The 27,780-nt window shown below is 43.0% G+C and overlaps 2 protein-coding genes across 2 annotated transcripts; both read left to right on the plus strand.

Moving 5' to 3' along the window:
* Positions 1–4,645: 4,645 nt before the first annotated feature.
* Positions 4,646–13,662, plus strand: e2f7 (E2F transcription factor 7). Its single transcript, XM_031876905.1, has 13 exons — positions 4,646–4,785; positions 5,392–5,487; positions 5,970–6,278; positions 6,868–7,027; positions 7,239–7,478; positions 8,218–8,373; positions 8,458–8,601; positions 9,008–9,190; positions 9,300–9,384; positions 10,056–10,365; positions 10,996–11,164; positions 11,640–11,953; positions 12,852–13,662. Exons 2-13 carry the CDS (start codon positions 5,401–5,403, stop codon positions 13,017–13,019), a joined length of 2,325 nt encoding a protein of 774 aa, XP_031732765.1. The 5' UTR covers positions 4,646–4,785; positions 5,392–5,400; the 3' UTR covers positions 13,020–13,662.
* A 5,051-nt stretch (positions 13,663–18,713) lies between these two features.
* Positions 18,714–27,360, plus strand: csrp2 (cysteine and glycine-rich protein 2). The gene is made up of 6 exons (XM_031876904.1): positions 18,714–18,827; positions 20,687–20,809; positions 22,613–22,781; positions 23,539–23,668; positions 24,596–24,689; positions 27,281–27,360. Exons 2-6 carry the CDS (start codon positions 20,698–20,700, stop codon positions 27,355–27,357), a joined length of 582 nt encoding a protein of 193 aa, XP_031732764.1. The 5' UTR covers positions 18,714–18,827; positions 20,687–20,697; the 3' UTR covers positions 27,358–27,360.
* Positions 27,361–27,780: the final 420 nt, after the last annotated feature.

Consider the following 27,780-nt stretch of genomic DNA (forward strand, 5'->3'; position numbering starts at 1 on the left):
TGGAAAAATACTATTAAAAGTAGATAACTGGGATTACTTCTCTGAAAAATGCTTTTTTCAAGACGAATTCACAAACTCTTGCCCAGAATGTGTTTAGCATCCATGGTTACGCTGTAGCTGAGCTGAGCTGCGAGCATAACATCTAATGTGATGCTGTTCATCCTCAAAACTGCAGTCTAAGTTTTTGTGATGTGAGTTATTGTTGCTTAAACTAACAATTTCCTAATGGATAACATTATCGATTATTGTGTTGATGAATTGCTTGTTATAAAAAGGTCGGATAGAAAAGGCCCAACAGAGCTCAAGTTGATGTAATCAAGTTGGTTGTTTGGTTCAAACAACACTAAAACCCAAAGATATTCAAGTCACAGAAGATGAAGAAAACCAGTGTTTTTGCCTTAAGAAATAGCATCGCTTATATGATTTATCGGTTTTCATTTCTGTTCTTGTTTAGGTTGAGTGTTGATCCCAATCTGTCAAACCCCTTGACAGATTGGTATCTTAGGACGCACAATGCCTTCAACGGCCCAATAAGATTCGAGTGTTGAGTTGTGACATTATTTAAATGTTAGAGACCTGTGAAAGCAGGAGGAGGGGAGTCGCTGCTGGCTGTTGGGGCCAAACAGCTTCAACTGACTCCCTGGCAACTTGAAGAAGGACAAGTCACGACCTGCCCGGCTGACAGCTGAGAGCTGAAATATAACTGACTGAAATATAACTGACTGATAAGTTAATTCATTAATCTGCAACAGTTCTGCTGATCAACTTAACCCTTAAGTATTTATTTTAAGCAAAAGTGGAAGAAAGTCATTGGCTTGAGCTTTTCTAAAGTGAATATTTGGTGGTTTTGAGCCTTCTATGATAGTAAACTGAATAGCTTTGGGTTTTCATTCAGTGTCCTCTGACCAGTGTCACTGCTTGTCTCAAGCAGCTGCTCAAGAAATGAAAGTCTTTGTCTGCCCTCCCAAAAAAATCCTCATCACAAAGGTGTATTTATAGATCATATTCAACACAGCCTACAGATCAAATTAAAGAAGCGAGAATGAAGTGCTGATGAGTTTCTGCATGTGTCTCTGTGATGTAGGTGTTTTATTTCAATAAATTATCATTGATCTCTTGATAAAGACGCAAAGGCAAAGGAGGTTGAAGAAGTCACTGCCAAGATTTAATGAAACTGTTCTGTGTTCTCACTTTATGTTCCCGACCATACTGATCCACTATATGCTGCTTTCATATGTGTTAACAAATACATAGTTTTAGCCATGCTAGCAGGACTTCTATAGAGAAGGCTAACACATTAAAGAGGTCTAATGTGATTTCATTAGACCAATATGATTGCTAACAGCTCCTTTCCAAAAACAAATAAAAAAATATTCCCTCATCTCTTTTCTCAGTTTTTATTTCCTCATTTTCCTGTCACTTGTCTCTTGGAAATGTATTTTGCGTTTACTAAATGTGATCAATAGGACATTTAGCGTTGCACCAATGCATCTTCCCTTTCAATTAGAATTTATTTATTTCTTTGAAAGGCTGCTGGACTTTTAGCCGATAAGGCCGACATTAATCACATTCGATGAAACATTCTGCTTTGTTAATCACTAGTCAGAACAGTCCTCTGCTATATTACTCTAATATATGTTTGATTTCAGATTAACACTGTACATAACAACGGTTTAAAATATGTTTTTCTGAATAGAATGTAAATGTGTGAAATATTCACATAAATGGATGTTTTAAAGAGTTGGTGGTCAAATGTTTTCCATTCTTTTAAAAACCTTAATAAAGTTAAGTATTTACTACCCCCGCTTAAGTTCTACTCATCCACCCCGCTTACAATCTCTATACAAAAGGCAACAGGACACAATTTTGGTATCGGAAGCATTATTTTTTCGTTTATAATTCGAGTATATCGACCAATCACATATGACAAGGCGTCGGTAAAATGTCGACAAACAGTCCATGCGGAGAGCAAAAGAGGTGGAGCCCATTGGCCAAATCGCCTACTGCTCAGCAGACACTTGTTCTATTTCTACGAAGACCCTCGTTAAAGTTGTGGCACCATCTGGAACGCAGAAGGGCACCATAAGTTGGGGGAGAGTTGATGATGATGGAGGGGACTCCAACCTGCTGTAGCTCCCAGGGACACCAGTGAGGGAACACCTCAAAGTCATTATGTCCATTTCTACGACAATATTTGGTTAGATGCATCAATGTGTGATGGAGTTGAGCAGGGAAATAATAAAAGTTCTCATAGCAGCATTTACCATCTGTTGCACACAGTGTAAAAGTCAACCAAGCATCAACCTAACCTGGCAACGTATATTTATGGGACTTTAAAAATTTGGGAAATGAGTAATTTCAACAAGAATGTGTGACAGGAAAGTGCAACTGTGATAGAGGGCAGTCCGCACCTGGGAAGCCAACTTCAGATTGTGTCTGAAGCCTTTACTAAATGCTAATGTCAGGTGTAAGACTTTTCAGATGTTGTAAAATGACGGCACTGAGCTCAGTGTGAATACGAACAATTTTCCAGGGGAGCAGTTTGAGAAAAGGTCAGCGTGCAATACAGAGCAGAGAAACAGGCAAGAAAAGGCTACAGCAACTGTGTTGGAGTCATACAAATTCAGAGGAGAGTGAAAAGGGCAGGCAAAGAGAGACAAGTGGAGAGGGTATAAGGCAGCAAGAGCCTTGGTGATTTAACATTTCACAGAATGCCTTGCATAGACAAACCCCAGAGAATATTCCAATTAGCACAGAAACAAGTAAAGAAGGGACAACTTATATTATCAGGTAGAAATCTAGATCTTGGCTCCAAAATCAGCTCATTACAAAATACATCACACAATACCTCTATGAAAGCATCATGCTTTTTATCCGTTATTTCTCAAGTGTAAACCTAACATTTCCATCAAACCCTACAGTTTGTGCTCAATTGAAAATGTTTGCTCTTGTTTATTTCACAATGGATAGCAGCATTGAAACTACATGCTGTCAATGTCAACCTCTGGAACCATCACCTTTGTGCAGCACCCTCGCAGTATTGACTCCTTTGAACCAATGACAGCCATATTTTACTGGATTTAATACCGAGCATTCTTATGTCAGGAATATACTGTCAGAAAGTATTTTCTATCAACATATATGCATAAAAAATATTGTTATGTTTTTGCATTGCTGACTGTAAAGCAAATTCTAAACAACGACTTGTATACAAAATGGCAAAGAGTCCTTCACAAAAATCAACATAGTTCCTTTCAGACCACATGCTGTAAGAGATTAGAGCTTGAAATAAACTTCGATCTAGTGACCTCCTTCATAGGTTGACAACTACAGTAGTTGATGAATTGTGAACAGAGAATTCTTACAGGTGCTGATGATATGAAGAATTGGGAACCCCTCGATGGGCCCCCGCCCCCCAGGTTGGAAACCACTGTCATAAAGTAACATGCCTATTTTTTACAACAACTTAACTTGCAGTGAGAAGGAATCCACTTTAACATTATTGTAGATCAATAAGTGTAGTGATATTTTGAAACAGTTATCTATCCCTCTAAATTGCATCACAGATTTAATGTACTTGTGTTGTTTCCCTCCTTCTCCACTGGCTCAGATTTGAATAGCATTTGGCGGCAGATTTTGTGTATTGTGGGCTATTATGTAAGAACTTTGGGGCTGTTCCTCAGACAGCCTCTTTGCATGCAGGGCGGGACCCTGTCTGCTAAAAAAAAAAGTGAGCACTCCCCCTCCACAACTTTTCGCGCTATGGCCCAGGTGATATTAGCGCCAGTCGTGTCGTCCCCCGCCTCCCTCCCCGGCCTCCCATCTGTCCGTTTCAACCGCAGAGCTAATTACAGCCAAACAAAAGCCTGAGGGATTAAGTTAAAAGGTACTAATAGTGGATTTCTAGGCGCTGGGTTTAACAAGCCTGGTTGGCGCTGGTGTCCCTGTGGGAAAGGAAGCAGGGGAGCTGCAAAAACTCCCAGCTGAAAATCAAAGACCGTCTATTAAGGCGACGAGTCACTTGTTTCAGAAGATAAATCGGTCGTAAAAGAAACAAACTCGGTCGTCATTAGCGGTATATCATCATATCTATGTTATATGGTGTCAACAAATAATTGTACCCTTTGTTTTTCACGTTCTTTAGAATACATTGTTTTAATTCGTTAAATATTATTCAATTTTCTTTGGCGCCTCCCTGTGTCTCCCTTGCTTACTAATTATTGCTGAAACCAATAGAACTGGAAATAATTTTACGCCCATTCATTTTGTACTGGAAAGGTGCTAGACTGTAAAAAAAATAAAAATAAAAACGATTTCTGGTGCTGCACTGGAAAAAGTTACAGAGTGAGACCTCTTTTTTTAAACTCCCCTCAGGCTTGGACAGAGCGCGCCGGTTGCCCCGCCAACACAACTCTGGAGGCGTGGCCGTTGTCCACGCCCCTTGCTCCAAGTTGCTGCGCGTACCGAACACAATAACGCTGACTGGCTGGAGATGAATGACGCGTCCATTCATCTGGGCGCTGATTGGCTGGAGTGTGCCAGATGCCGGAGAGCGCCAGAAAACAAGCTTGAGCGGGGGATGCTGGAGTCTCCACGGGACAGTGCTGAGTTTCCGCGAATCGGACAGGAATAGAGGACTGGAGGTACAGTCAGAGGATAGGCCCGCTTATTTTAAAGAGGGAAATTAGCTGCTATGTTAGTCTGAAGAAAGTACGCAGTGACAAGTCGATAAAACCGGACACAGACCTCCATTGGAACATTTCATTCATTCAGCAGCAGAGAAAGGTGAGAAATGAATTTCCTTCTTCCTGTAACACTGCGTTATGTAATACTAGTCAGCTGAGCTAGTAACGCTAGCCAAGTAGCTCATTAAAGCTGAATTAGCATTTATGACCAACGTTATAAATATGTCACAGTAATGTAACAGTAAGCATCCCCGTTAACAGGCTCTGCCACACCTAAATGTATGGACTAACACGAGTGAATTGGCCTTCTACCAAGTTGAGAATGTTGAGGCTATCTTACAACTTCGAAGTAACGTCATTTATGAATGTCATGTAAAAACACATACAGCTCTCAAGTTGCTACATATGTGTGACACGTTGGAAAACATGCAATGCATTATGTTATGCGGCAATGCATTAGGTGTACGTGACGTTAGCAATAAACCACTGTTAAGGAAGGAACTTGATAGTTAACTTACAGCCGCTAGCTTGCTACGGGCTAATTAGCTGATGTCCTTTGCGCCAAATTCAGCTGACCACTCGTCTGAGTTTTTAGTAAGTTACTACCTGAACTTCACCTGGCTTCCCCGTTCACCCCGCTGATACACTAGTCGGGTAATCTATATCCGATTTCTTACATCCATCTTCACTTTTATTTGGACTGCAGTTTTCCCAGATGGAAGTTGAATGTCTCGCACTGAAAGACCTCACAAGTCCCAGGAAAGGTTTCACGGATGAGGATGGGGGCCACGGTGAACAAAAGGTAAGGTCTGCCTTACTGCTACTGCTTGGTCTTAGGTGTGGTCTGAGCAGGGAAACGGGTTTGAGGAGATGCAACTTAGGGAGGACTGCGGAATCAGGCTAATCAGAGACCCATGTTTAGAGTAATGTGGTGGCATCTGGATCAGTGAGATGAGGTTGAAAAAAAAATGGGCTGGGCTTGGGTGGCTTTTGGATTTAAACAGATAGGTTTCTGTGAGAGAAAGTGGGAAAGTAGTTTGTAGATTAGAGGGGGGACAAAAACGCCAAAGAAGTCAGTGGATTTCCTTGAAAGTACATAATTTCTTATTTTAATAAGGCACCCAAATTCATCCGCATGTCTCAGGTCTCTCTGTCTTAGTGTCAACGTCTGATAAAACCCCTGGATGGAGATTTGTGTTGACAGCAGCAGGTGAAAGTATAAGCAAATTTTGGAACCCGTAACCAAACATTTGTAACAACAACACACCATTGTCTCAACCACAGGAAAACATCTGCTCGGAGAGAAGGTGGTCCACGCCACTGAAATCAGCAGAGTCCCCCATCCCTGTCTTGCTGATGGGCAGAAAGGGGTCCACCCCCGACCTGGCCCACATCACCCCCATCAAACACACAGCCCTGGCCGAGCCCTGGACGCCCACGGCCAATCTCAAGATGCTGATCAGTGCGGCGAGCCCAGACATCCGGGACAGAGAGATGAAAAAGGTGCTGTTTCGACCCATCGAGAACGAGAAGGACAAGCCGGCAAGTCCAGATACTGTGGCGGAGGATACGGAGGTGGAAGACTCTTGTCAGGTATTTGACCTGCTAAAGAGGCTAAGAGCCAAACCATGTTATTGAACATCATGTGGTTTCAAAAGATTTCTAAATTAGTCAATACAGCATTTAATACATTCTGTTTAGTTCTTGAAGTCTGAAAAGGTCTTATTCTTTTCTCCCACTGAGGAGAGATCTGTTAGATTGCCAGCCATAACTTCCACTGTCTTAGAAGTCCAGGGAGTAAACACTTACCCCCTCACTTTACTTACACTAGCAGCTGAACGCTCGAGATAGGGAGTTTTCAAAAGCTCAAATACATTTACTCAGTTATGCCGAATAGATAAAGTCATATTGTATGTAAAGTGGCAGCTGCAGCCTAAATCGCTGAGCTTTTGTGTTGCGATTATTTCTTTAAATCCGACGTGTGGAGGTTTTTCCAGCCTTATTGGTATTTAATTATTCTCTAAAATATGTTCTGCTGAAAACATGTTACAAAAAAGCTCTGGACTGCGATATGTCACACTTTAACCCTGGAGGATGGCAGTCCCCTTAGCCGGTGTAAAATTAGTGCCCGAATGAAAAATGTTAGTCATTCATCTCTTTATGCGTTCATCCGTCTGTCCAGTTTGAAGCTGTGGATGAAGAAGATGACGCTGACAAAAAGCCGAGCAGGAAGCAGAAGAGTCTGGGTCTGCTGTGCCAGAAGTTCCTGGCCCTCTACCCCGACTACCCACCGCCGCACAGCCCCATCTGGATCTCTCTGGATGAGGTGGCGACCAGTCTCGGTAAGTAATGGGGGCAGAGTTTGGACTTGACCCAGCCATTGTGTTATTGGATTTAGGGACTTATTTTTCATACAAACAGCTGCATTTGGAACCGTGCAATGCGTTCATTTAATATAAACCCTCAACATTCGGTGAGTTTTTATTCAAATGCGAGCGTATTGTTTCCAAGTACAAGTGGGCCATTTCTCTTCTCTCGCCATTACATAATCAGGAGTGGAGCGGCGGCGTATCTACGACATCGTCAACGTGCTGGAGTCCCTCATGATCGTGGGTCGGATCGCCAAGAACAGCTACACCTGGTACGGTCGCCTGCGGCTGGAGGCCACGCTGGAGGAGCTGCAGCGGAGGGGTCGGCAGCAGGGCTACCATCTCCAGATGGACCTGGCCATTGAGAGCAGGGGGGCCGGACCGGGGCGCGAGGACGACGGGGCGGACGGAGACGCCGGTAACGGTAATGAACCGAGACTTTTTTTTCAAACTTTTAATAGTCATGGGATTCTGCAAAAAAACATTTCCTTTTCCACCAGCTAATTCCCTCATTTTCTTCAACTAGCACCGTTGCATCTTTACCATTGGCTGCTTTGATGGCTGTTGAAGTTCTACTTACAGGAATAGACCATCAGTTTAATGCAGCACATTTACAATTTTAAGTGTAGATTTAATTTTAGGTGCAGCTTCCTCTGAATTAACACTACAGCTAAACAATCATTACCTTCAACCCCACGGGAACGAATACAAACCTGGTTTCCATAGCGATCCCTCATACAGTACACGCACACCAGCCTCTCATTGAGGCTGTGTGTGTGTGTGTTGACTTGGCAGGGTGGCTGGATAATAATAGCACTTACTCACTCACTCACTTAATAGTGAGTTAACGAAAGGTACATGGTGTCTGTTCAGTGGTTAGTGCGCTGGTTATGTTGTGGCTCGATGAATGTGACCTCAGGCGATATAATAATAATACATAGCTGCCAGCACGTCTGTGCTGCAGATCAACACACACCCACAACTGAAATTGTGTTACTAAGGCATCAGCTGCACATTTACGCATCGCATAATCGTTATTCCTTGCTGAGGACAACATCTGTGACAACATTTTCACAGATGATTAATAAAAGTCATCTGATATAAAGTAGAGACCTGTGACTGCAGTGGTCTAACACACTTGCCTGTTTCCTTGTTATTTGTAGCTGGTGGCAACAGGAAAGACAAATCTCTGCGCATCATGAGCCAGAAGTTTGTCATGCTCTTCCTGGTGTCCAAGACTCAGACGGTTACTCTGGACGCAGCAGCAAAGATCCTCATCGAGGAGAGTCAGGACTCGTCCAGTCACAGCAAGTACAAAAGTAAGAGAGTACAAAAAGATATGTCTTGGAATACAAATCACGTCTCTTCTGGGTCAAAACTAACCATCATCCCTGTGTGTTCAGCTAAGGTGCGGCGGCTGTACGACATCGCAAATGTGCTGACCAGCCTGGGCCTCATAAAGAAAGTCCATGTCCGTGAGGAGAGAGGCAGGAAGCCGGCCTTCAAGTGGCTCGGCCCCGTTGACTTCAAAAGCTCTGGAAGTGCTGGTAAGAATAAAAGTCTCCCAAGTTAAGCTGAAACTTTTACTAACTGGCTCTCCACTCTAACAATTCTATAACAAACATGAACGTAAGCGTTTCAAAGAAGAAAGAAGCTCCATTATATCTTCCGTGGCAAGAGCGCCGCCATGTTGCAGTATTCTAATCTGTTATGTAACGAGGTCGGTTGATGTAGCTGAGTTCAACAGCTACAGAAAGTAGAGACGGTGAGGGATGGAGACTTAAGAACCACAGCACAGAGGGGAAAAAAAGGGTGGTCACTGTTGTTATTGCCCCTGGGTGTAAAAAAGAGCTTATTATAGCATCTGCTGCCATGTAACTTCCGCTACCGGCTCAGCATCAGCATACCAAAATCAACATCTAACTCAATCTCTATCCATCTCCCCATCATCAGCTGTAGGAAATACTGTGAACGTGGCAACCATCACTCTGCCTGAGGCCACGCAGCCGATGTCGGGCCTGGACCTCAGAAGAGCCAAGATGGCGCGCCACGCCTCCTTCAACATCACACCCACTTCCGTGGCCGTACAGCGGCTGGTCAACTCTGCACCCAGCAGTCCACGACGAGACCTTATGGGTAAGAGACACTCATTTGTATGCCTTTTTTTTTTTAAGTCAATGGTTTACTACAGTAGAAAGTTTTATATTCTCAATCTGATGAATTGTTTTCTTCCCTCACACCGCAGGTCTGCCAACCCAGCCTGTGGATTATTCCAGAAAGACAATAAGCAACAGCGCGGTGTGTCGACTGCAGTTCGGAAACGGCCCCGAGTGAGTTAATGCCAGCACACGCAGATACCCAACCCACACTGTAAACTCCCTTGCATGCTCTCGGTTTAGATTTATCTGCAGTCTACCAACACAGATTTACTGCCAAACAGTTTACTGCCCACAGTTACTCTTTGCTAGCCTTTGCCGGGACAGTCTGTATCAGATTTACTGTAGAGAATCCACATCCGCTGCCTGGAACAAGGACAAATGTTGGAAGGTAAAGGCAATATTATAAACGGCTCATCTCAAAATGAAGTCCCCACTCACTGAATGAGACTCCAGAATATTTCACACTCACTGCCAGCATTTGCATTGGCTGATGCATTTGTAGCTCCGGGCTACATGTAACATGCCACTGTGGATAGTTTTCATCTCCTGTGAATGTGTGCTTTGGCTGCATAGATAGAGTACACAGTAGTTCATGTTGTTTCTATGGTTGGCCTGCTCGTGGCCCAACCACAGCTGCCTCAACACTGTGGCTGCTAAGTGTTTTTTGGAGGGAGAGAAATAGTAGGACATAGAAGTGTGTGTGTTGAAGAAAAGGAATATTCTTGGCGTAAAAACGAGAGCCATTACTGGCCCAAAGCCTGAGGGGCCGACTCAGGTTCAAGCCGACAATTTAAGCTTGAATTCTAATCATTTCTTGCTTCTGTCTTTGTTTTTCTCTGCAGTAACCGTCCTGCCAGCAGCAGCCCGCTGGCTCCGTCCTCCACCCGTCCCGCCCCGCTCGCACCACCCGTCCACCCGGAGCACCTCTTCGCCACTTCCTCCTCCCCCTCCCCCCACTGCTTGGCCTACCTGCCCAGCCTGTCCCAGCCCTCGGTGGTCATGCTGTACCGGGCGCCGGACAAGCCTGACTGGGTGCCCGCCGGTCTGAGGTCGCCCGGGGCGGAGTCTGAGGAAGGGAGGAAGAGGCGGAGGGAAGAGGAGGGGACGGGGGCGAAAAAGAAAGGGACGTCCGGGTCAGACAGATGCGACGAGGTGAGGCGCTTTTAGCCTGAAAATGAAAAGTGATCTGTGTTTCATATCCGTCACGGCTGTTCTCGTCTCGGTTGAGCTTGACTGGGAACAGCATAATTACTTTTGCTTCAGTGCAGTACTATGATGTTTCTTTATTTCTGTGCAGTTTTGCGGCTAGTAATTCTGGATCGCAGACCGTTAAATTGAAAATATGAAATACTACATGCTCGCTGATGGGGAGAAGTTATTCCTGGTGTAATTAAATACCTATATTAGTAATGTATAGGATATTATGATTGGAAAACCCTCGTCATTAATCAGGTTACACAATCTTAGTAATTGGGAAAAGTCACAGAAAAGGTTAAGAGAGTGGACTAAAAGCGCTGCACTTTTGCAATGACTTGTCAGAAGGTAATTCTAATGTTAGAAGGGGAGAGTGTTAATCACTGCAGTGATTTTTATTTGCCGGGTCATAAATTGTTACACTTTATCACATTAAATATTCCTTTAAGATGGATTGTAGACTTCATCTAGCTTGAGGAATAGTGCCATGCGTCTCGGCCTCATGGATACAGCTCTAGATGGATGGTCCCAGGATTTTAAATCAGCTGATCCAGGTTGATTTATCCACACTGTTTGTTCTCCTTCCAGGTGAGAGATGAACCTCGCAGGGAAGCAGCAGAGGGCTCGCTAACGGGTCACCCCAGGACTTCCCCCAGTCGCCCAGCAGGTCTCATCAGAGAGCATAGGCTCGATGAGAGTCCAGGCAGCAGTGAGCCCCCCCAACCATCGCACTACCTCTATGTACCCAACAATGCAGGTAATTCACATGACAAAACCCAGGTCACGCAGAGACGTGTGTTTTTGTGCAACCTCATATAGAAGTACACTATACTACTAAACCATACTCTAAAATGAAATAAAAATGACTCAAGGCTGGGATTTGTTCTCAGTTGTTTGGCTACAAAAGACGTAAAACTAATCAATAATTACGTTAAAGTTGTGAAGTAATTTGTCAACAAAGAGATGGTTTATTACAGAGGTAAAGATAAAATACAGATTCAAGTAAATAGTTACTTAAACGCATGTTGATGAAAACAAAGTAATCACCATATAGGAGTCAAAGAATGACGAGACAGTTTATTAAGACAGCTGTGTAGTTCTGACAGACAGGTGGCTTGATATCCATCTCCATGTCTCTGTACAGGTTAGGAGACTACTTCCTAACACATTTTTAAATCACCAACAGCGTCCATAAAATTTAATATTCTCTTCTCCTGATCCGTCTTTTCCAGGTCTGAACGGTCTCAACTTCCTCCTCTCTGCTGGCCAAACACCAGCCGGTCTAGCACTTCCCCACAGTGGCGTTCCCACCCTGGCACTGCCCTACGTCCTAGTGCCCTCTGCCGCCCTCTCCCACTACCCCCTGGTGGCCGGCGGCATGTCGCCCGCCCACTTTATGGTTGGGGTGGCGGCGGAGATTGGCGGGTCGCCGGCTCCATCGCCGTCCATTCCAGAACAGAGCGGTCTGTACGGCTCAGCAGCCGGAGCTCCACATTCCCCCTCAGGACTGCATCAGACTGTCAGCATCCACACACCAGAACCACTGGTAAGACACACGCACGCACACACAGATATCTGCTCTAAAAAACACATTAACTCCAACATCATTTACCTCCATAATGATACATGACCTTTCTGGTCCCGGGCGCTTGCAAAATACCACGACACATCTTGACACCAGAGCAAGTGCGGCAGCTTGTTTTGTGGAGGGTCTCCCCTCATTTACTCATTCAGACGCTCTCATTTAGCGCTTTCAAGTTGATTAATCTCCAAGTTGTTCAATGGGGATTAATGTTCTTGTCCGAAGCCCAACATAGTCTGTCGGCACCGCTCTTCTCAAACAGCGGGTTCAAGACGGCCCGCCGAGGTGCTGGATGTACCCCCCCCCCCCCCCTTTCATTTTTAATATGGGCAGTTTTACTACCGAAAACAAAATCACTGGAACCATTGGTTAATATTTGCTGCTTTTTATTGTATTCTGTGATAGCAAATTGAATAGCTCTTTGTTGGTCCACCAGAAACAAGCAGTTTGAATAAGCTGACTCGGGCTTTGGATTTGACTATTAAATCAATAATTACCTTTGTAATACTTGCTCATGAGCAAACACATTTAACATGAAAAAATGAAGACCGTTTGCAAGTTACTAGTGCCTTTTACAAACTAGTTTGAAATGCTTTTGACTAATCAAAGTTTGGAGATTTGCTGTAGTCAGATATTGAACCTTGAACAAAAAAAAAGAAACTCAATTCACACCATCTTAATGTCATCCCCAGTTGGTCTTTAACTCTCTAGCACTAGTCATCTATAAATAGCGTCTCAACAGTGGCAGTTTATTGTTATCTGAGAGGCACCTCCATAGAAACATATCCCTACAGTGCATGGAAATAATGCAGGACTCCGTCTAAATGTTCTCCGATCTCACATCGCTTCTCTACCTTCACAGACTCCACACACTCCGAAGGAAACCGCTCCGTCTGCCTCTAGGGCTTTCTTCCAGACCCCAGGCACACTGGGAAGTGTAGTCAGCGCTGCGCCGGCTGCCCGAAAAAGAGGCTCGGCACAGAGGAGACTGGACGTCGGCCACCCGCCAACCAACCAGTTGGACATGTGAGGAGATGGAGGGGTTGGCTAACATGCTGTTTTAACACTCAGGTGTTTGTCCTGAAAGTGAAAAAAAAATGGTTTTAAAACCACTGGTGCTTTGTTATAAACTGTATGAATATAAACTTAAGCAAAACACTGTCAGCGGAGAACTCAAATGAAGTCTTTCCTAAGATACAAAACAATCCGATATCTGACATTTTGCTAATGACTGTCAGTTTTTAACCAAACTCTTCCGTTATTGGTCCGAATGTGCCTCATCACACAAGATTTCAGAGTGCATGAGTGAAGCAGTATTGCCAGTGTCACAGTGCCCTCCTGTGGTGGGAGTCGGTCACTGCTATATTTAATATTTCAGCCTTAATTCCCCCTCCCAGACGTGATCAGGCTACCTAATTCCCCCGTACCTTGTGTATCATAGGCCAATTGCTATTTATATTTTAGCTAATATATGTTGATTACAGGGACTGTAATGGAACATTAACTGTGTTTTTAGCACTAAGCATCTGACAGAATGTCTGTCTAATTTTGAAGTGATTGTTGTTAAGTCGGCCCCTTCAGTTTTTGTTTCATTATCACGGTATAATAGAAATTCTATTAGCTGCAGATTACCAGTTTTTTTTTTTTTTTTTTTTTTTTTTATACATGGACAGTAGCAGACAATCTCCTCTTGGCTCATTTCAGACATTACTGTGAAGAGATAAATCACTAAAGCCTTAAATGTTTACAGTCAGCCAATAATCTCCAGGAACAGTTCTTGGCCTAGCGGGTGCATTCATCTACCCATCAGGAAGACTCATTTTACTGGTGCTGTGTATGTTTTCACAGAGTATCTGCAACCGTAGTGCTTAAATGTTAAACACCAAACCCTTTAGCCGCCGTTACTGACGACTGAGGGACAATGTGACGATGCTGTCAGGGACTTGAATACTTGGGACTTTATCAGAGTACTGTAAAGATGTTTTTTTTTAATCCTTAATTTATCCAGGGAAAGCAGACTGAGCTGAGTGTCGTTCGTACAGTCCCGACACATTAGGGAGACCTCCCAGTATGACCACTGGGTCATACTTTGCTGTTGGCTGCTGATGTCGGGGGGGTATGTGCCTTACTTAAAAGGCACCTTGGCTGAGATAAGAGAGTTGTTGCCTGATTACAGATTCTGAAGTTGTGCAGGGGATTCGTATCAACAGCCCTCTAACTTGCCTCCAGACGAGCCAGCCATATCGGTGCTTTGTACGGGAATCAGATTGAGGAGAGCTTAGCGGTGTCACACCAAAGGGTGCGCAGATAATCCACTCTGACCCGCCGACGTGTATTCATTAATGTACAATCGTATGTGTATTTCTGTATATTCTATTCATATTGTCATTTATGCAGAATGTTATATGCTGCTTTCCTGTGTTTGAAAATAATGATTATTGCACTGCTAGTTTTGGTAGTTGTGTCTGCTGATCCAACTTGTTACAACACCTTCACTGTAGCTCTCTGCTCTCTGTAGTTAAGAGCTAAACTGGCTCTGTATGACTTCCACAAACTTTCATTAAAAATGTATGACTCCGTCCAGCTTTGTCATGTGTGCAAGTTTGTGACTGTATTTTCAGAATTTTTTTTCATCAATTATCCTATTCTGTTTTATTCTACAATGGGAGAAAAAAAAATCCCCTAAAATGGCAAGCCAAATAGTGACAGATTTACAGTTTACCGATATACTAATTAACAGATGCGCCCAATAACTCAGAGTCCAAGTTATAATGGCCCGGCAGATGGAGGCTAGCCATGCTAAGGCGGTCAGATGACACTCTTCATCTGTAACACAATTCCTGTCGCTGCAAACTGCGGTGTTGTGCGTAATAAACACACAAATGGAGCTGATGGTCTGTGTGAAGCCACTGTTATAATCTGCATTATTACAAGAAATGATTCACTCCTCACATGTCAGTGCGAAAAAGCAGAAAGGTGGTTAAATTTCAAATTGACCATGCAGTAAATCCGCGTCGGTTCGCTGAGGTTAAGTTATTTATAATAAATACAAATTCCGTTGGGGAGAAACACATTCAACACATCAATTGTGATCTGTGGGTCAGATCGGGCTGATTGAGTCAAACTTAGAAACACACACACCATCTGTGCGAGGACATAAACATCTAATCTAAGCTTTTATATCAGCACTTAAAGTGAGCTGAGGGAGCTGCCAATAGATGTGTTTGGCGCCTGCCAGGCATTTATGACACTAAACCTCAGCAGATGGGACAATTAACTTTATATAGACGGATGGTTCAGCCAAGTATCTGCTGTGGCCAGAAACACTACAATGAAGACACACTATACACTTTCAAATATACACTAGTAGCTAGTAGTATTCTTACCACCATGATACTATTGTTTCTACTACTATAACAAGTTAAACTATGATTCATACTACTACAATATATACTGTTACTACTGCATAATGTTAACTTACAACCTTTCACTCCTGCTGCCTGTTCTACTAGTGCTCCAACTACTACCACAAACGACTGCTAGTTCAACAAACGTTACTGCTAGTACACCACTGACTATCGCTAGTAATACAACTACACCACTAACTGCAGCTAGTTCTACTACTGCCACTACTACTACGCCACTTACTACAGCTAGTTCTACCACTACTACACCATAAACTATTGCTAGTTCTAATATTACAACTACTACACCATGAACTACTGCAAGTTTGACTACTACCAGTAGACCACTAACTATTGCTAGTTCTACTACGATAGTTCACCACTATATTGCTAGTTCTACCACTACGCTACTAATTACTGCTAGTTCTAGGAATATAGTAAACCACTAACTGTTGCTTGATCTACAATTACCACCACTAAGCCAACTATTGCTAGTTCAACTTCTACTAATACACCATTAAGTATTGCTAGTTATTCTACGGTTACTTCTACACCATTATTAGTTCTACTACTACTGCGGTTACCATTGAAACAACTGCTACAACTACTACTGTTGTTTTAGTCAATTGACATTTGTAAATAAATATATGTTATTGGTGACAACAAACAACATGTAAAATTAACGACAACCTATATATTATAAGATTTATATAATTGAGAATTGGCTAAAATGAAATGAAAACATATCCTCAGATATAAAGCCTGACACTACCTTATTCTTAATTATTCAGAGAACATATTTATTATAATCAATTACAGTCTGTGCAAGACCTAATCTAACTCATTTATTTTTAAATCATAAGAAAATTGATATAGCTTTTATTCTTAGGTTTACAGATCGCAGTAAAAGTGAAATATCTGTACTTTTATCATGCACTGGAGTCAAAACTTTACTTTTAGCAATTTGTTAAATGTTCCCAGGTCCTGTTTGCCTGGATATACCTGGATCCTGTTATTGTAAAATGTTTGTCTAGTTGGTCCATTGACCACATTCCTAAAATCCTACGGGAACATTCAGGTCCTAAATCCCATTTTTTGCCAGTCTCTATCTTTATTGTGGAGTCATGAAAACTGACCTTAGCTGAAGCTTGAGAGGCCTGTTCTTTTCTTTAAAGTATATTCATGGCTCTGCTGAGACTTCCTCCAGTTTTCCCTGCATATCCTCGGAGAACTCCTGGGTAGATTTCTCACTGTTCAGAGAGTTCTCCTTTTGCTCATAACTTCTCTCTCAGTGATTCTGTGCGGTCTCCGGCTTTGTAACCCTTTCTAAACCAATATACAACATACTCTTTTTTTCATTGCAAATTCCTTTGGTTAGAGGCATACTTTGACTGTAGGAGGGGATGTGTGGTGACTGCTTCACTGTGGGGTAATGGTTCAACACTAGCGAGGTTCACATTCAGCAGGGCTGGCTGCTCAATCAGCTGCATGTAATTAACAATCACATTAGGTTAATGTGCCGACCGAGAGAACCGTTTTCACATGAGTGATGTCGGTCTCGCATAACTTTATTGCTTAAATAAATGAGATAGAAAAATTCCCATTGTCAATATATCAAATTCTATTTATTGTGGAAATGCTTTTCACAGCCCTGCAGTGTCTAGTAGCTGCACATATGGCTTCATTTAATGGCCGACAATTACCATCTCATATGTATTTTCCAGCTATTGTCTATCGTCACAACAAATGTCCTCGTCATCATCCATTTTACATAGAATAATGCTGAAATGAACAGTCGTCAGTCTGCGGATAAACAGCTGATTGAGTATTCCTCCATCAAGCGCTCTATTGTTCTGGTCATTTCCAAACTAACAGCATCATGGCAGAAAGATGAAGCTGAGGTTTGCTGGGCGACAGCGCAGGGTGCTGTCTGTTCTCCCTCTGCAAACCACTCACTGCAGATGATATTCTAACAGCAGGAGACTTGGATCAGCTACACATGCTGGTTTAACTAAGGATCAGATTCACTGCATCTCTGTTTACATTAAAGTCCCATAGCCCTGCCCTCCTTAAAAGGAGTTAATTTTATGATTGAACCTTTTAATTAAAGTGAATCTGCTCCCATGTAGCTCCATGTGATGGGACTTAGTGATGCCATGACAAAGGTTATGAGACATAAGGTCATAACCAGTAGAGTTGATGCTTTCTCCCACATTGCATGGCACCATAACAGCGGCGACTTAAAGCTTTAAAAAGTAAAACATGGCTTCTTTCTTTCACCTGTAGTGAACATTTACTTTTTTGTTTTTAACTATCAAAGTGTTTTGTAATCTCTAATTGTACTCAGTCATCTGGCTCCAATTTAGCATAAAAAGCAGGAGAGAATTGCAAAAGCCCAAATGCATTTACATATTTAAGAATTGCAGAGAGAGAATAGTTATTTTCGAGGAGCAGTGCTGCATTGGTCAGAGTTGTGTCAATGCAACAGTATAGTCTGTTTGATATAGTTACAATGTCAAACCCAACCAATCGTTTTGGCTTTTCTTTGTGCTGAAAGCATTTCCCCTGCTTGCAAGGGAAACTCATCAACACTCCATCATTTTCACTGTGTGTCCAGCAGGGGGCAGGGAGCAGGATAACGGCAAAGCTTGGACAAACTTATGCAGCTTATGCAGTTTTTAAGCATTTACAGTATTTCCTATATACAATGCAGCCCAAGAACAGAAAAGTGTAGACACCGTCTACTGTCTCCACCTCACTTCCTGTAATCCTGACAAGTTCTTTTTGGAGCTTTTGGGTTTTAAGGACATGTCCTTTTTACAGTAGGCCAAGAGTAACACACCGTATCTTCATCATAGTTTTCTTATACTTCTTCAATCCCCCCACACAGTGTAGATGGGAGAATAGTTCTACACTCCTCACATGTTCTGCCCATATGGATCCTTGGGGGGGGGGGGGGGGGGGGGGAATCATATAAAATATGGCTTGTCTGTGTTTAATGGTCTGTCAAATATAATTGTTTTTATAACCCCTTTATGTAACTTGTAAAAAATTAATTTTTGGCGGGGCATATTTAAATGGGACTTAGTGCATCTTTTTCTCTGATTTGAGAGTCTCGCTATACAGAAAAATGCTTCCATGTAAGCTGTCCATGGGCCTATTACATACGCATCATTACTTGGTCCTCCGTTTACTATGAGTCAGAATTTCTGACGGCACCTGAAGGCAGCAGTGTTGAGTTCACGCCCCTTGAAGCCCCTCCTTGCGTTGAAACACTAAATATGTGGAGTATGTGGCATCGCAGCGTCAGTGTAGTGGAGTCTGCTGCAGTCTGAGGATCCGGAGGGTCGTCTAGATACACAGAGAGCACGTCCAGCTGGAACCTAACTTCACACCTACCTATACCATACCCGCTTTTTAAAAGTCTACTTAAGGTAACTTTGATTTTGTTTTGTGTTTCTGTAATTTTTTAATTTAAATGTTTTTTTCTGAAACTCAATGGTGTGGATTTCCGACCGGTTTACTGACAAACTTGTGCTTTTATTGAATGTTACTGAATGTGTTGGTTGAAGAGCAAATACAGTTAGTGTACTTGTTATACTTGTATAACAAACTGTAGGACAACTTTTGCGCAATTACCATGGCCGCAGGTTCCAAGTGAATCTCTTTAGTTATGTATTGCCCAATTGTAACGTCAATACTTTGGATACATTGTTGCTTTTGCCATTTAAAGCCGACACAAATTAAGGTGACAGTGGCAGATGTTAGCTAGCAATACAATACAAACACCGAATGACAAATTATCAGGCTAACAAGCCAAACAATACCCGCGAAACTATTTGGGTGACATTAGCACAAAAACATGCTAGCCTAAATGAATATGTAGTGTTTTAAATACTGTATAACGTTAATAATAACATGCTAACGCTGCTGAGTTATTTTTTTTCATTTTATATATTACGTCGAAGCGAAAAGTAATTTACTTTAGCTAATAACGTCACCTAATACACTTTTATGAGAACAACATCTCACAGTACCCACCGGAATGTTGTACAGCGAGCAGGATTGTCTCCTAAAGTCCGATTCCTAAACCATTAAAAATATGTTAAAATTCGACAGAGACACTTGGTCCAGCTGCTGCTATTGATTGGTTCAGTATGTTTTCAAGGGTCAGAGGTCACACCGTATATTGACTATAGTATTCTGAATAGTGCCAGGAGAAAACAAAAAATAGAGTTCAATTAAAAATCAGATGCAATTTCATGTAATGGCAGTAATGTCTCCCATAGTTTCCAAAGGGTTCGGTGAATCACCCTTTTGTAAAGAGTTCAACAATAATACAATTTAATTAGTCTTGGTTGAGTGGAACATTTAAGTGAGCAGCAATGATCTCAGAGCTGTTTAGGATTCTTTTCTGGGAACAAATACTGAATGAAATGTGCCGTGTTTAAAATCACTGGATATCAGCACAGATGTTGGTCTTTGGCCACTTAAGTCTAAAAATAGCATTAATGAATCAAAGGCACATACGTGAATCCTTAATTGTAGACTAGATATTACCACTTAACTGTGTGAGGCTTTCAATTGACTGCGGTTTCTTTGATGGTACACATCAGCTGACTTGTTGGTGTGTGTGCCTTCTCATCACACCCAACCCCCTGAGGGTAATGTCAGTGTTCTTTTGATCTCCCCCCGCCCCGCCTGTTCTACACTCTAATCCAGCTGGGAGGAGGGCCGACCACATTAATGGTTTCTGCGGCTTTGTGCTTTCTCTTCAAATTAATCAAAGATAACGGAGCTTTTTAATTTCAGTCTTCCCGAATATGATATCGCAGCAGGCTTGCTTTTGCGGTGATGAAATGCTAAATCTGTCTCGCCCCCTTTTGACACCAATTTTAAAGGGGAGTGAGTCTGTAATTCCAGACAGATGTGCTTGTGAGTCAAGGAGTGAATGTGCCCGTCATGTCACGGAGGCTCTGTGAGGTAACAACAGTGGCTACTTTACACTGCTGTTTGTGTTTGTATCCTGCAGTCACGGCACACAACAGAAGACGCCCTGAAACATTCCTTTGGGTATTAGTCTGCCCTATTGTTCAGGCCGACCTCTTTTTGCTTTGTTATTATTTATTTTTTTCAGGATGGCAGCGGTGGCCTGGAGCAGCGGATTCAGTTCAACCATGTGCAACATTATAAATCCCCCCCCCCCCCAATAGAGCTTATTGGTGGGACGGTCAAAGTAACCCTGCTTCAGACGCTTCAGCCTCTCACATCATCTCCACCTCTCCCTTCTCAGAAACGCTGACAATGCCGAACTGGGGAGGAGGCAACAAGTGCGCAGCGTGCCGCGGGACGGTTTACCACGCCGAGGAGGTGCAGTGTGACGGGAAGAGTTTCCACAAATGCTGTTTTCTCTGCAGTAAGTATGGCTGGAACACCTCAATGCGTGGACTAAGATCACATTTAAAGAGCATAGCAGTGTTTGTGCATGTTTTTAAGTGGAGTTTGAAGTCATGGGCATTTACCAGGGATGGGTGGTCCAAAAGAGGCTATGGAGGGGCATCATGGGAAGTGTAGGATAGTGCGCTTGCTCCATGCTACAGACTAAACGTCAGGACACCTGAGCCTCCACTGCTGCTTTGATTTTGAATATTCTTCTTTTGTTGTCTCTTGTGAGTCCCACTACTTAATATAGTTCCCCTTTTAATAATGTGTTCTTGCCACATAGTAAAGCATGAGTGAAAGACCATTTTGTAATGACTAAAGCAGCTCACCCCCCAAAAAAAATGAAAAACGGCGAGAAGCGTTGTGAAAAGAATCATGGAAGCTCATACTGCCATTTGTCTCACTGTTTGTTGATTTCACGATGTATTCTTATCAATTTGTTGGACGGGTGGGCCTCTTGTCCTATAAGATAGACACCAGAATTATACAAACTCTTTCATTCAGCTGCCATCAAGAGAAGACCAAAGCAATATGAGCCACAAAAAGAAGAGTTTATTTTCTTCCATACAACGGCAGCTTTGTCTGACATTCCTACTGAGGAGATTACGGGCAAGGGGACTTGGTGTCCTTTGCCCTTTTCTCCAGTTTCTCAGTTTTGACATTCTGTGACATTCACCACTTTTCCTTTCTGTGTGTGAAAGGCATCTATATACTGACAGAAGTGTCAAACGGAGCCTCATGCGACCCTTTGTGCACGTACTGAAACTTTGTCTTCATTTGTATTTGCTTACTCTCTGCCAGCGGTTACGCGTGAAGATGGATGATCCGACTGTAGTGAAGGGAAACTCGAAGCACTCAGAGAAACCCTCACAGTATATGAAGATTTAGGAGCGATTTGGATTGGACGAACAGAAATTTTCAAACAAGCTTTCATTGTGAAAGTGATTTGAGATCAGAGAGACGCGAGTGGAGACATTTTGTCCCAGCCAGTTGTGTGAAATATTAAACCGTTATCAGGTGATCACACAGTGCAGGCCACTGTGTGAAGAATTCCTCTAATCCCAGCACCAGCCAGCGTGCATTACAGAGTCTTAAGCCTCTGTAATGCTTTTGTTTTTCCAAACAATGCATTCTTTACTTTGCACAAACCTGCTAAATAAACAAATTGCCCCAACTGCTACTGTTTAGATCTAATGAATCCTGCACCGACATCAGAAAAACTAGTTATGATGAAAATCTAGATCAAAAAGGGCATACATAAGAAATGTAGCCCCACTACTGAATGCCTCTTCCTGCTTTGTATATGAAGACTTTTACTTTATTGGTTGAGTTTGTGTGCTTTTCTGGTTGTGCTAACTTAAGGTGCTTAAATGTGTACAATACGGTATTCAAGGCATCTATTGCCTCCACGCGGCTCTCAACATGGAGACAGCTGAGCCAGCGGCTTGCTGCTTACGGTGCTAACAGCGCAAACAACGGCAGCAGTGCTGACAAAGCTAACGGTGTTAACCTGGGGGAGGAACGGAGCTCTAAGCGTCATATGGAAGCAGTGCAGAGCGACGGGCATTTAGCTAATGGGGGAATGCACTAATAAGGCATGCAGCCGGCCCGGCTATGTCATCAAAACAAGGCAGAGCTCAGATAACAACACACACGCAGAGGGAGGGTGACTTCATTCCATACTCCACTGTATCTTTACAGTCATTTCTGCGACATCCTGATCACAGGAAGATGCTGTGTTCCACTTGCGTAACTCCTTCTCTCTGTGCGTCCTCAGTGGTCTGCAGGAAGGGCTTGGACAGCACCACGCTGGCTATTCATGACCAGGAGATCTACTGCAAGTCGTGCTACGGGAAGAAGTACGGCCCCAAAGGCTACGGCTACGGTCAGGGGGCGGGGACGCTCAACATGGACCGGGGGGAGCGACTGGGAATCAAACACGAAGAGTGAGCTGGGCTGTCGATTGGGATGGTCGAGATGATTATTTCAGCCAACACGGAACCAAAGTGATCTGTTCTAGTGTGCTGTCTTCCTGTTTGTTACTTGCTATATATATATATATGGTCAGAGCTGTGTTGTTGTTGTTTTGTATCTTGAAATGTCTGCATAGAGGCTCATTTATGCAACGGCACCACAAACAAACACCCACCCACCCTGAATGTTTACGCCTGCCTCGGGCCTCAGGTGACGACCGTTGTAAAAGAGTTTGATTATGTAACCAGCAGGATCCCGCTTTCCCTCCTCTCTGTCCTCCGCCACAAAGGGCTTCATTCAGGGGCCGCTGAGGCTGGCAGTCACCCTTCGATGAGCAGCGCTCTGGGGGCCCAGTGGGCCCTGCTCACTTTCCCACCACTGGCTGAGGACAGCGAGAGAGACAGTAGAGGACTAGGGTCTGCCAGGTTTATTTATGGTGTCTTTGCATATGTCAATGTTTTGGGTCATACTTGGTTCACTATTGGTAAATGAGTAAATGTCTTCTCAAGAAAAGAGGTTCTGGTTCAGAATAATCTGATATCCAGCACTTAAGAAAAATATTTTTTATGACAAATTACTTTTTAAAGGATCAATTTCAGCTTGTAATATTTTTAGAGACTAGATTATTGACATTTTGGATGATGATGGTTTTTAGATTCATGACTTTTTGGAAACCAATTTGGCATGTTCTTCATATGCCCCCCACCCACCCCCCCCACCCTCTCTCAGGACACAGACTCACAGACCGACCACCAACCCCAACCCGTCCAAATTTGCCCAGAAGTTTAGCGGTTCGGACAAATGTGCCCGTTGTGGGGACTCGGTCTATGCAGCAGAGAAGATCATGGGGGCAGGCAAGGTGAGAGCTTTGTCCTCTGAGGTTGACATCTGTCGTTTTGAGTGAAATATCTCAACATCTGTCAAATGGATTGCCATGATAGTTGGCACATATATTCATGAATCTGATCTTTCACCCCAGAATTGAAGGTTGTGCTCCTGCAACTCTACTCAATGAGTTTCACTTATTCAAGCTGCAGTGTGAACTTAACAGGGTTATAATGACCTGTGAGATGTGTAGTCCACTTCACCATGCTGCATCATAAAGTTTGATCATAAGCAGAAATCAAACCTTGCCAGCGGTGTTTGTTCCTTGAACTCCACAGGCAGGTTTGGTGTGGTCTCCTCTAATGAGAGAACACAAAATCCTGTTTTTCTGATTGAAGCTGTTCCATGACGTTGGGATGGGAGCTTCCTAACAGCTGGCGTTAATCGAGCGCGGGCTGTCTGGACAGCGGGGCTCTGGCACAGTTGCAGCAGATGATGTTTCGACAGGATGTTTTGGTTCTGAGGAAGAAAAATCAATGAGTCTCGGACTCGTTGTCCACAGAAGAACAAAGGAATGTGTTCTAAGGGGCTCTGTTTTTCCCTCCAAAAATGGGAGCGGAGTGTTTCCTGTCACTGATCGCATGTGGATTCATACAAGCTGTTTCATGGCAGATGATGTCATCGGGTTCATGTGTTTCCTAATGGGAGGAACTCTACGAGGCTCCACTCATTGGCACACAGCACCACCTGTAATTTTCTGTGTTCGCTGCTCTGATGGGACTTAATGAAGGAAACGATGACGTATGTTGTGAGAAACATCTGCTTTTATCAGCTCTTAACTTAAGTGCTTAACTTATTTCATCTGACCATTTAAAGGTAGATTTAGCATTAAAGCATGAAGACAGACTTGAACAGCAATACAATTCTCAGTACAACTAAACGTGTCCCTTTCTCTTCATAGCCGTGGCACAAGAACTGCTTCCGCTGCGCAAAATGTGGCAAGAGCCTGGAGTCGACCACGCAGACCGAGAAAGACGGAGAGATCTACTGCAAAGGTGAGACAAAAACATCTGGGGTGAAGGATGTGTGACGCTTCACTCACAGCATTACAACAAATTGTTTCTGATGGATTACTGTCACCACTATAAGGTGAAATAACATTTGCGCTCGCCAACACGTTTTGGCAGAGCAGGAGTGGAATAAATACACCACGCAACACATTTCTCACTAAACATAATGAATGAGTCGTGAAAAGCCTGCTCATTGTGCCTTTAAAGAACTTTCTGCTTGTTTTTACCACCAAAACTATTGACGATCTCATCAGCCTCAACTGTGCTTTGTGTTTGCCACTAATTAGCAAATGTTATCATGCTAACATGCTAAACCGTGATGGTCAACATGGCAGACGCATACAGTCTGTGGGTAGACACTACATCTGTTAACACAGTCGTTGTCAGCATGCTAATGTTAGCATGTAGCTCAGATAGAGCCTCAGTAGCCATGTTATAGGTAAATAAGATCAATAACAAACGAGAACATTTAACACCTGCTCATAAGATGAATTAGGGATTCACAAATCTGTGCAGAGATCAGCTCTTGCAGCTGAGCTCCTCACCACTGTCGGCTGATGTGATCGTATCAGCAAAATCAGACCTGGACCAACAAATCACACAAACCCTCGTGTTCACGGTCGTACCACATGAGTTATTCCACGCTTGGTTAGTCGGGTTTCCGAGGCAGAGACACGTGCAGTGTGAGTTCTCCCTCCTCATCAGCACAATGAAATGCGGCCGGTTTGGTTAAACAGAAGACATAAAAAACAAATGAATGTTTTGCTGAGTGTCATAATGAAACCTTGTACTGATGAGGAGGAATGTTGCATCTCTGCTCTAAACCCAAACAGGCCAGACTCTGCTGCTGATATCAGTCTGTGGTTCAGAGACTTCCCGTCTCTGTCTGAGCAGCAGCTGGATATTCTTACTGTAATCAGGAACATTTTGAAGACTCATGTGGACAGCAGGACGGAGAAGTTCCCCCTTTAACGTTTTGTTCAAAACAAACCAGGAGTGGTTTTCAGAGTATTAAAGAAAAAAGAAAAAAAAAAAAAAAAGTCAGAAATTCTGCACCTAATTGTTCCGACCACAACCTGAGTGGTGAGCTTGTTCTAAACGTTGCATGTTGATGTGAGGTAAACAGCTCTGAGTGTGAGTGTTCGAGCTGGGAAACTCCACTGTAAACGTGAAAACCCACACACATGCACACACGCAACAGAAAAATGAGGGAGATGTCTTAATAAGACACAGTAAAACTTAATGTTCTTCTTACTTGGAGAACTTTTTGTCCATCAAGGTGTGATTTATTAGATGTATAAGAACACCAGCTGTGGATCATCTCAATACAGCAGCAATAATTAGTCCTAATGATGGAAAATATGTGGAGCTCAGTAATAGTTCAGCTCCCTGATATGGGGGAAAAAAATCAATTGATCTTGATCAAAAATCAGGTGCATTTTTTAACAGCTATTTTTTAAATGTAATATTAATTAGCTGTGTACATCTAGGATGCTAAAATGTCTGGAATTTATCTAAGGAGCAAAGACTGGAAAAATGGAAGCAGGTTTGTTCAATGTGTCATCTCAGTGATGCAGGAAATACGCTTTTATTTTTCTTTTGATTTTGATTGAAATCTCACAATACTAATTAGTGGATTATTTGTAAAAGTTACGTGGATGATCTCCAAAAATTGGCTCTTCACATATGAAACATTTACACCTTACCTAGATACACAAAGAAAAAAAGCCCTTTAACAAGATTAAAGGAAAAATTCACCTTTAAATGTGGATGTCCAATCAGTGTTGATGGTCCTCAGAGCGTGCTATACTGACCCACAAAGCTGAGCTTGCTGCCGCAAAATGTGGTCCTCCTGCATCCTGACTCGATAGTGAAGAAGTTGGAGGTGAGGAAGAACTGCAGGCTGCTGGTTCAGCTTTGATTCCTCGTTCTGGACAGCCAGAGTGTTCTAGATGCGGCAAGAAAACAGAACCTCCTTGTTCTATTTGTTTGTATTAAAAACTGTAAAATTGGCATCCCATGATATGAGCGCAGAAGATGTTATGGACATTTTAGGGTGTTTTGGAGGACTCAGATATTCAGGTATATGGCCGAAGAAATGCGGTGGAGGGAGCTCGAGAGGATCTGGCACGGCGGGGACCCTCTGGACGTCAGAAGCTCCTGCGCAATGCATTCTGGTATATGAAGGCACTGCTGGCACGGCTCGGTGAGCAGTCAATATATAGCACTGAGGAATTTGTTGCTTCGGTCATCTCAGTTTACCATCAACACTGATTGGATGTCCACATAAAAAAGTGGTGCATTTTCCCTTTAACATAAGGCCAGAATATGTTTTGTCATATTTGATATATACTGTACAGATAGCTTTGGTTTTTAAATCCCATGAGGGATGGGCCACAGGTTTGGTATGACATGGAAATGAAAAGTAACACTGGCGAGGATTCTTCCCTTTGTGAAAGCTTGACCAACAACATGAAATCACCTACAGTTTTTAAATGCCTGCTTAATGTCAGTCATGTGAGGATGCAGTCACCTGCAGCTCGTTAACATTTATTGTTTCCTCTCTCCCTCCACAGCGTGTTACGCCAAGAACTTCGGGCCCAAAGGCTTCGGTTACGGCCAAGGAGCCGGTGCTCTGGTTCACGCTCAGTGATCACAACATGAACGTCAACGTCCACCCCCTCCCCCCTGTTGTTTCCTCACTCGATACAAATAAATAAACATTAACAAACCGAAACCCACTTGCTCACATTTGACTGTATTTTATTATTAAAGCCATTAAAACTGAACCATGCCCATATGTTTACATCTGAAGCGGAGTTACAGTGATGTCTTAAGGTGGGCAGAGAGGCACTGGAGATGATTATGTGCTTTCACTTTTTTTTGTTTTTTTGTATTTATTTTATTATCCCACATGGCAAGGGGAGAGGGGAGACAGAACGGAGACTTTCAGGCTGCTGGAAGAACTAGTGAGGACTGATACGGCTTTGAATCCACGTCCTGGATGAGCTCTGCCCTAGAAAAACAAAAAAACACAAGCCCTCCCCTTCTTTACCTCCTGTCACATAAAAGGCAA

The sequence above is a fragment of the Anarrhichthys ocellatus genome, unplaced genomic scaffold (assembly GCF_004355925.1).
Source record: "Anarrhichthys ocellatus isolate YVR2014 unplaced genomic scaffold, GSC_Weel_1.0 scaffold118, whole genome shotgun sequence".
Classification (NCBI taxonomy): domain Eukaryota; kingdom Metazoa; phylum Chordata; class Actinopteri; order Perciformes; family Anarhichadidae; genus Anarrhichthys; species Anarrhichthys ocellatus.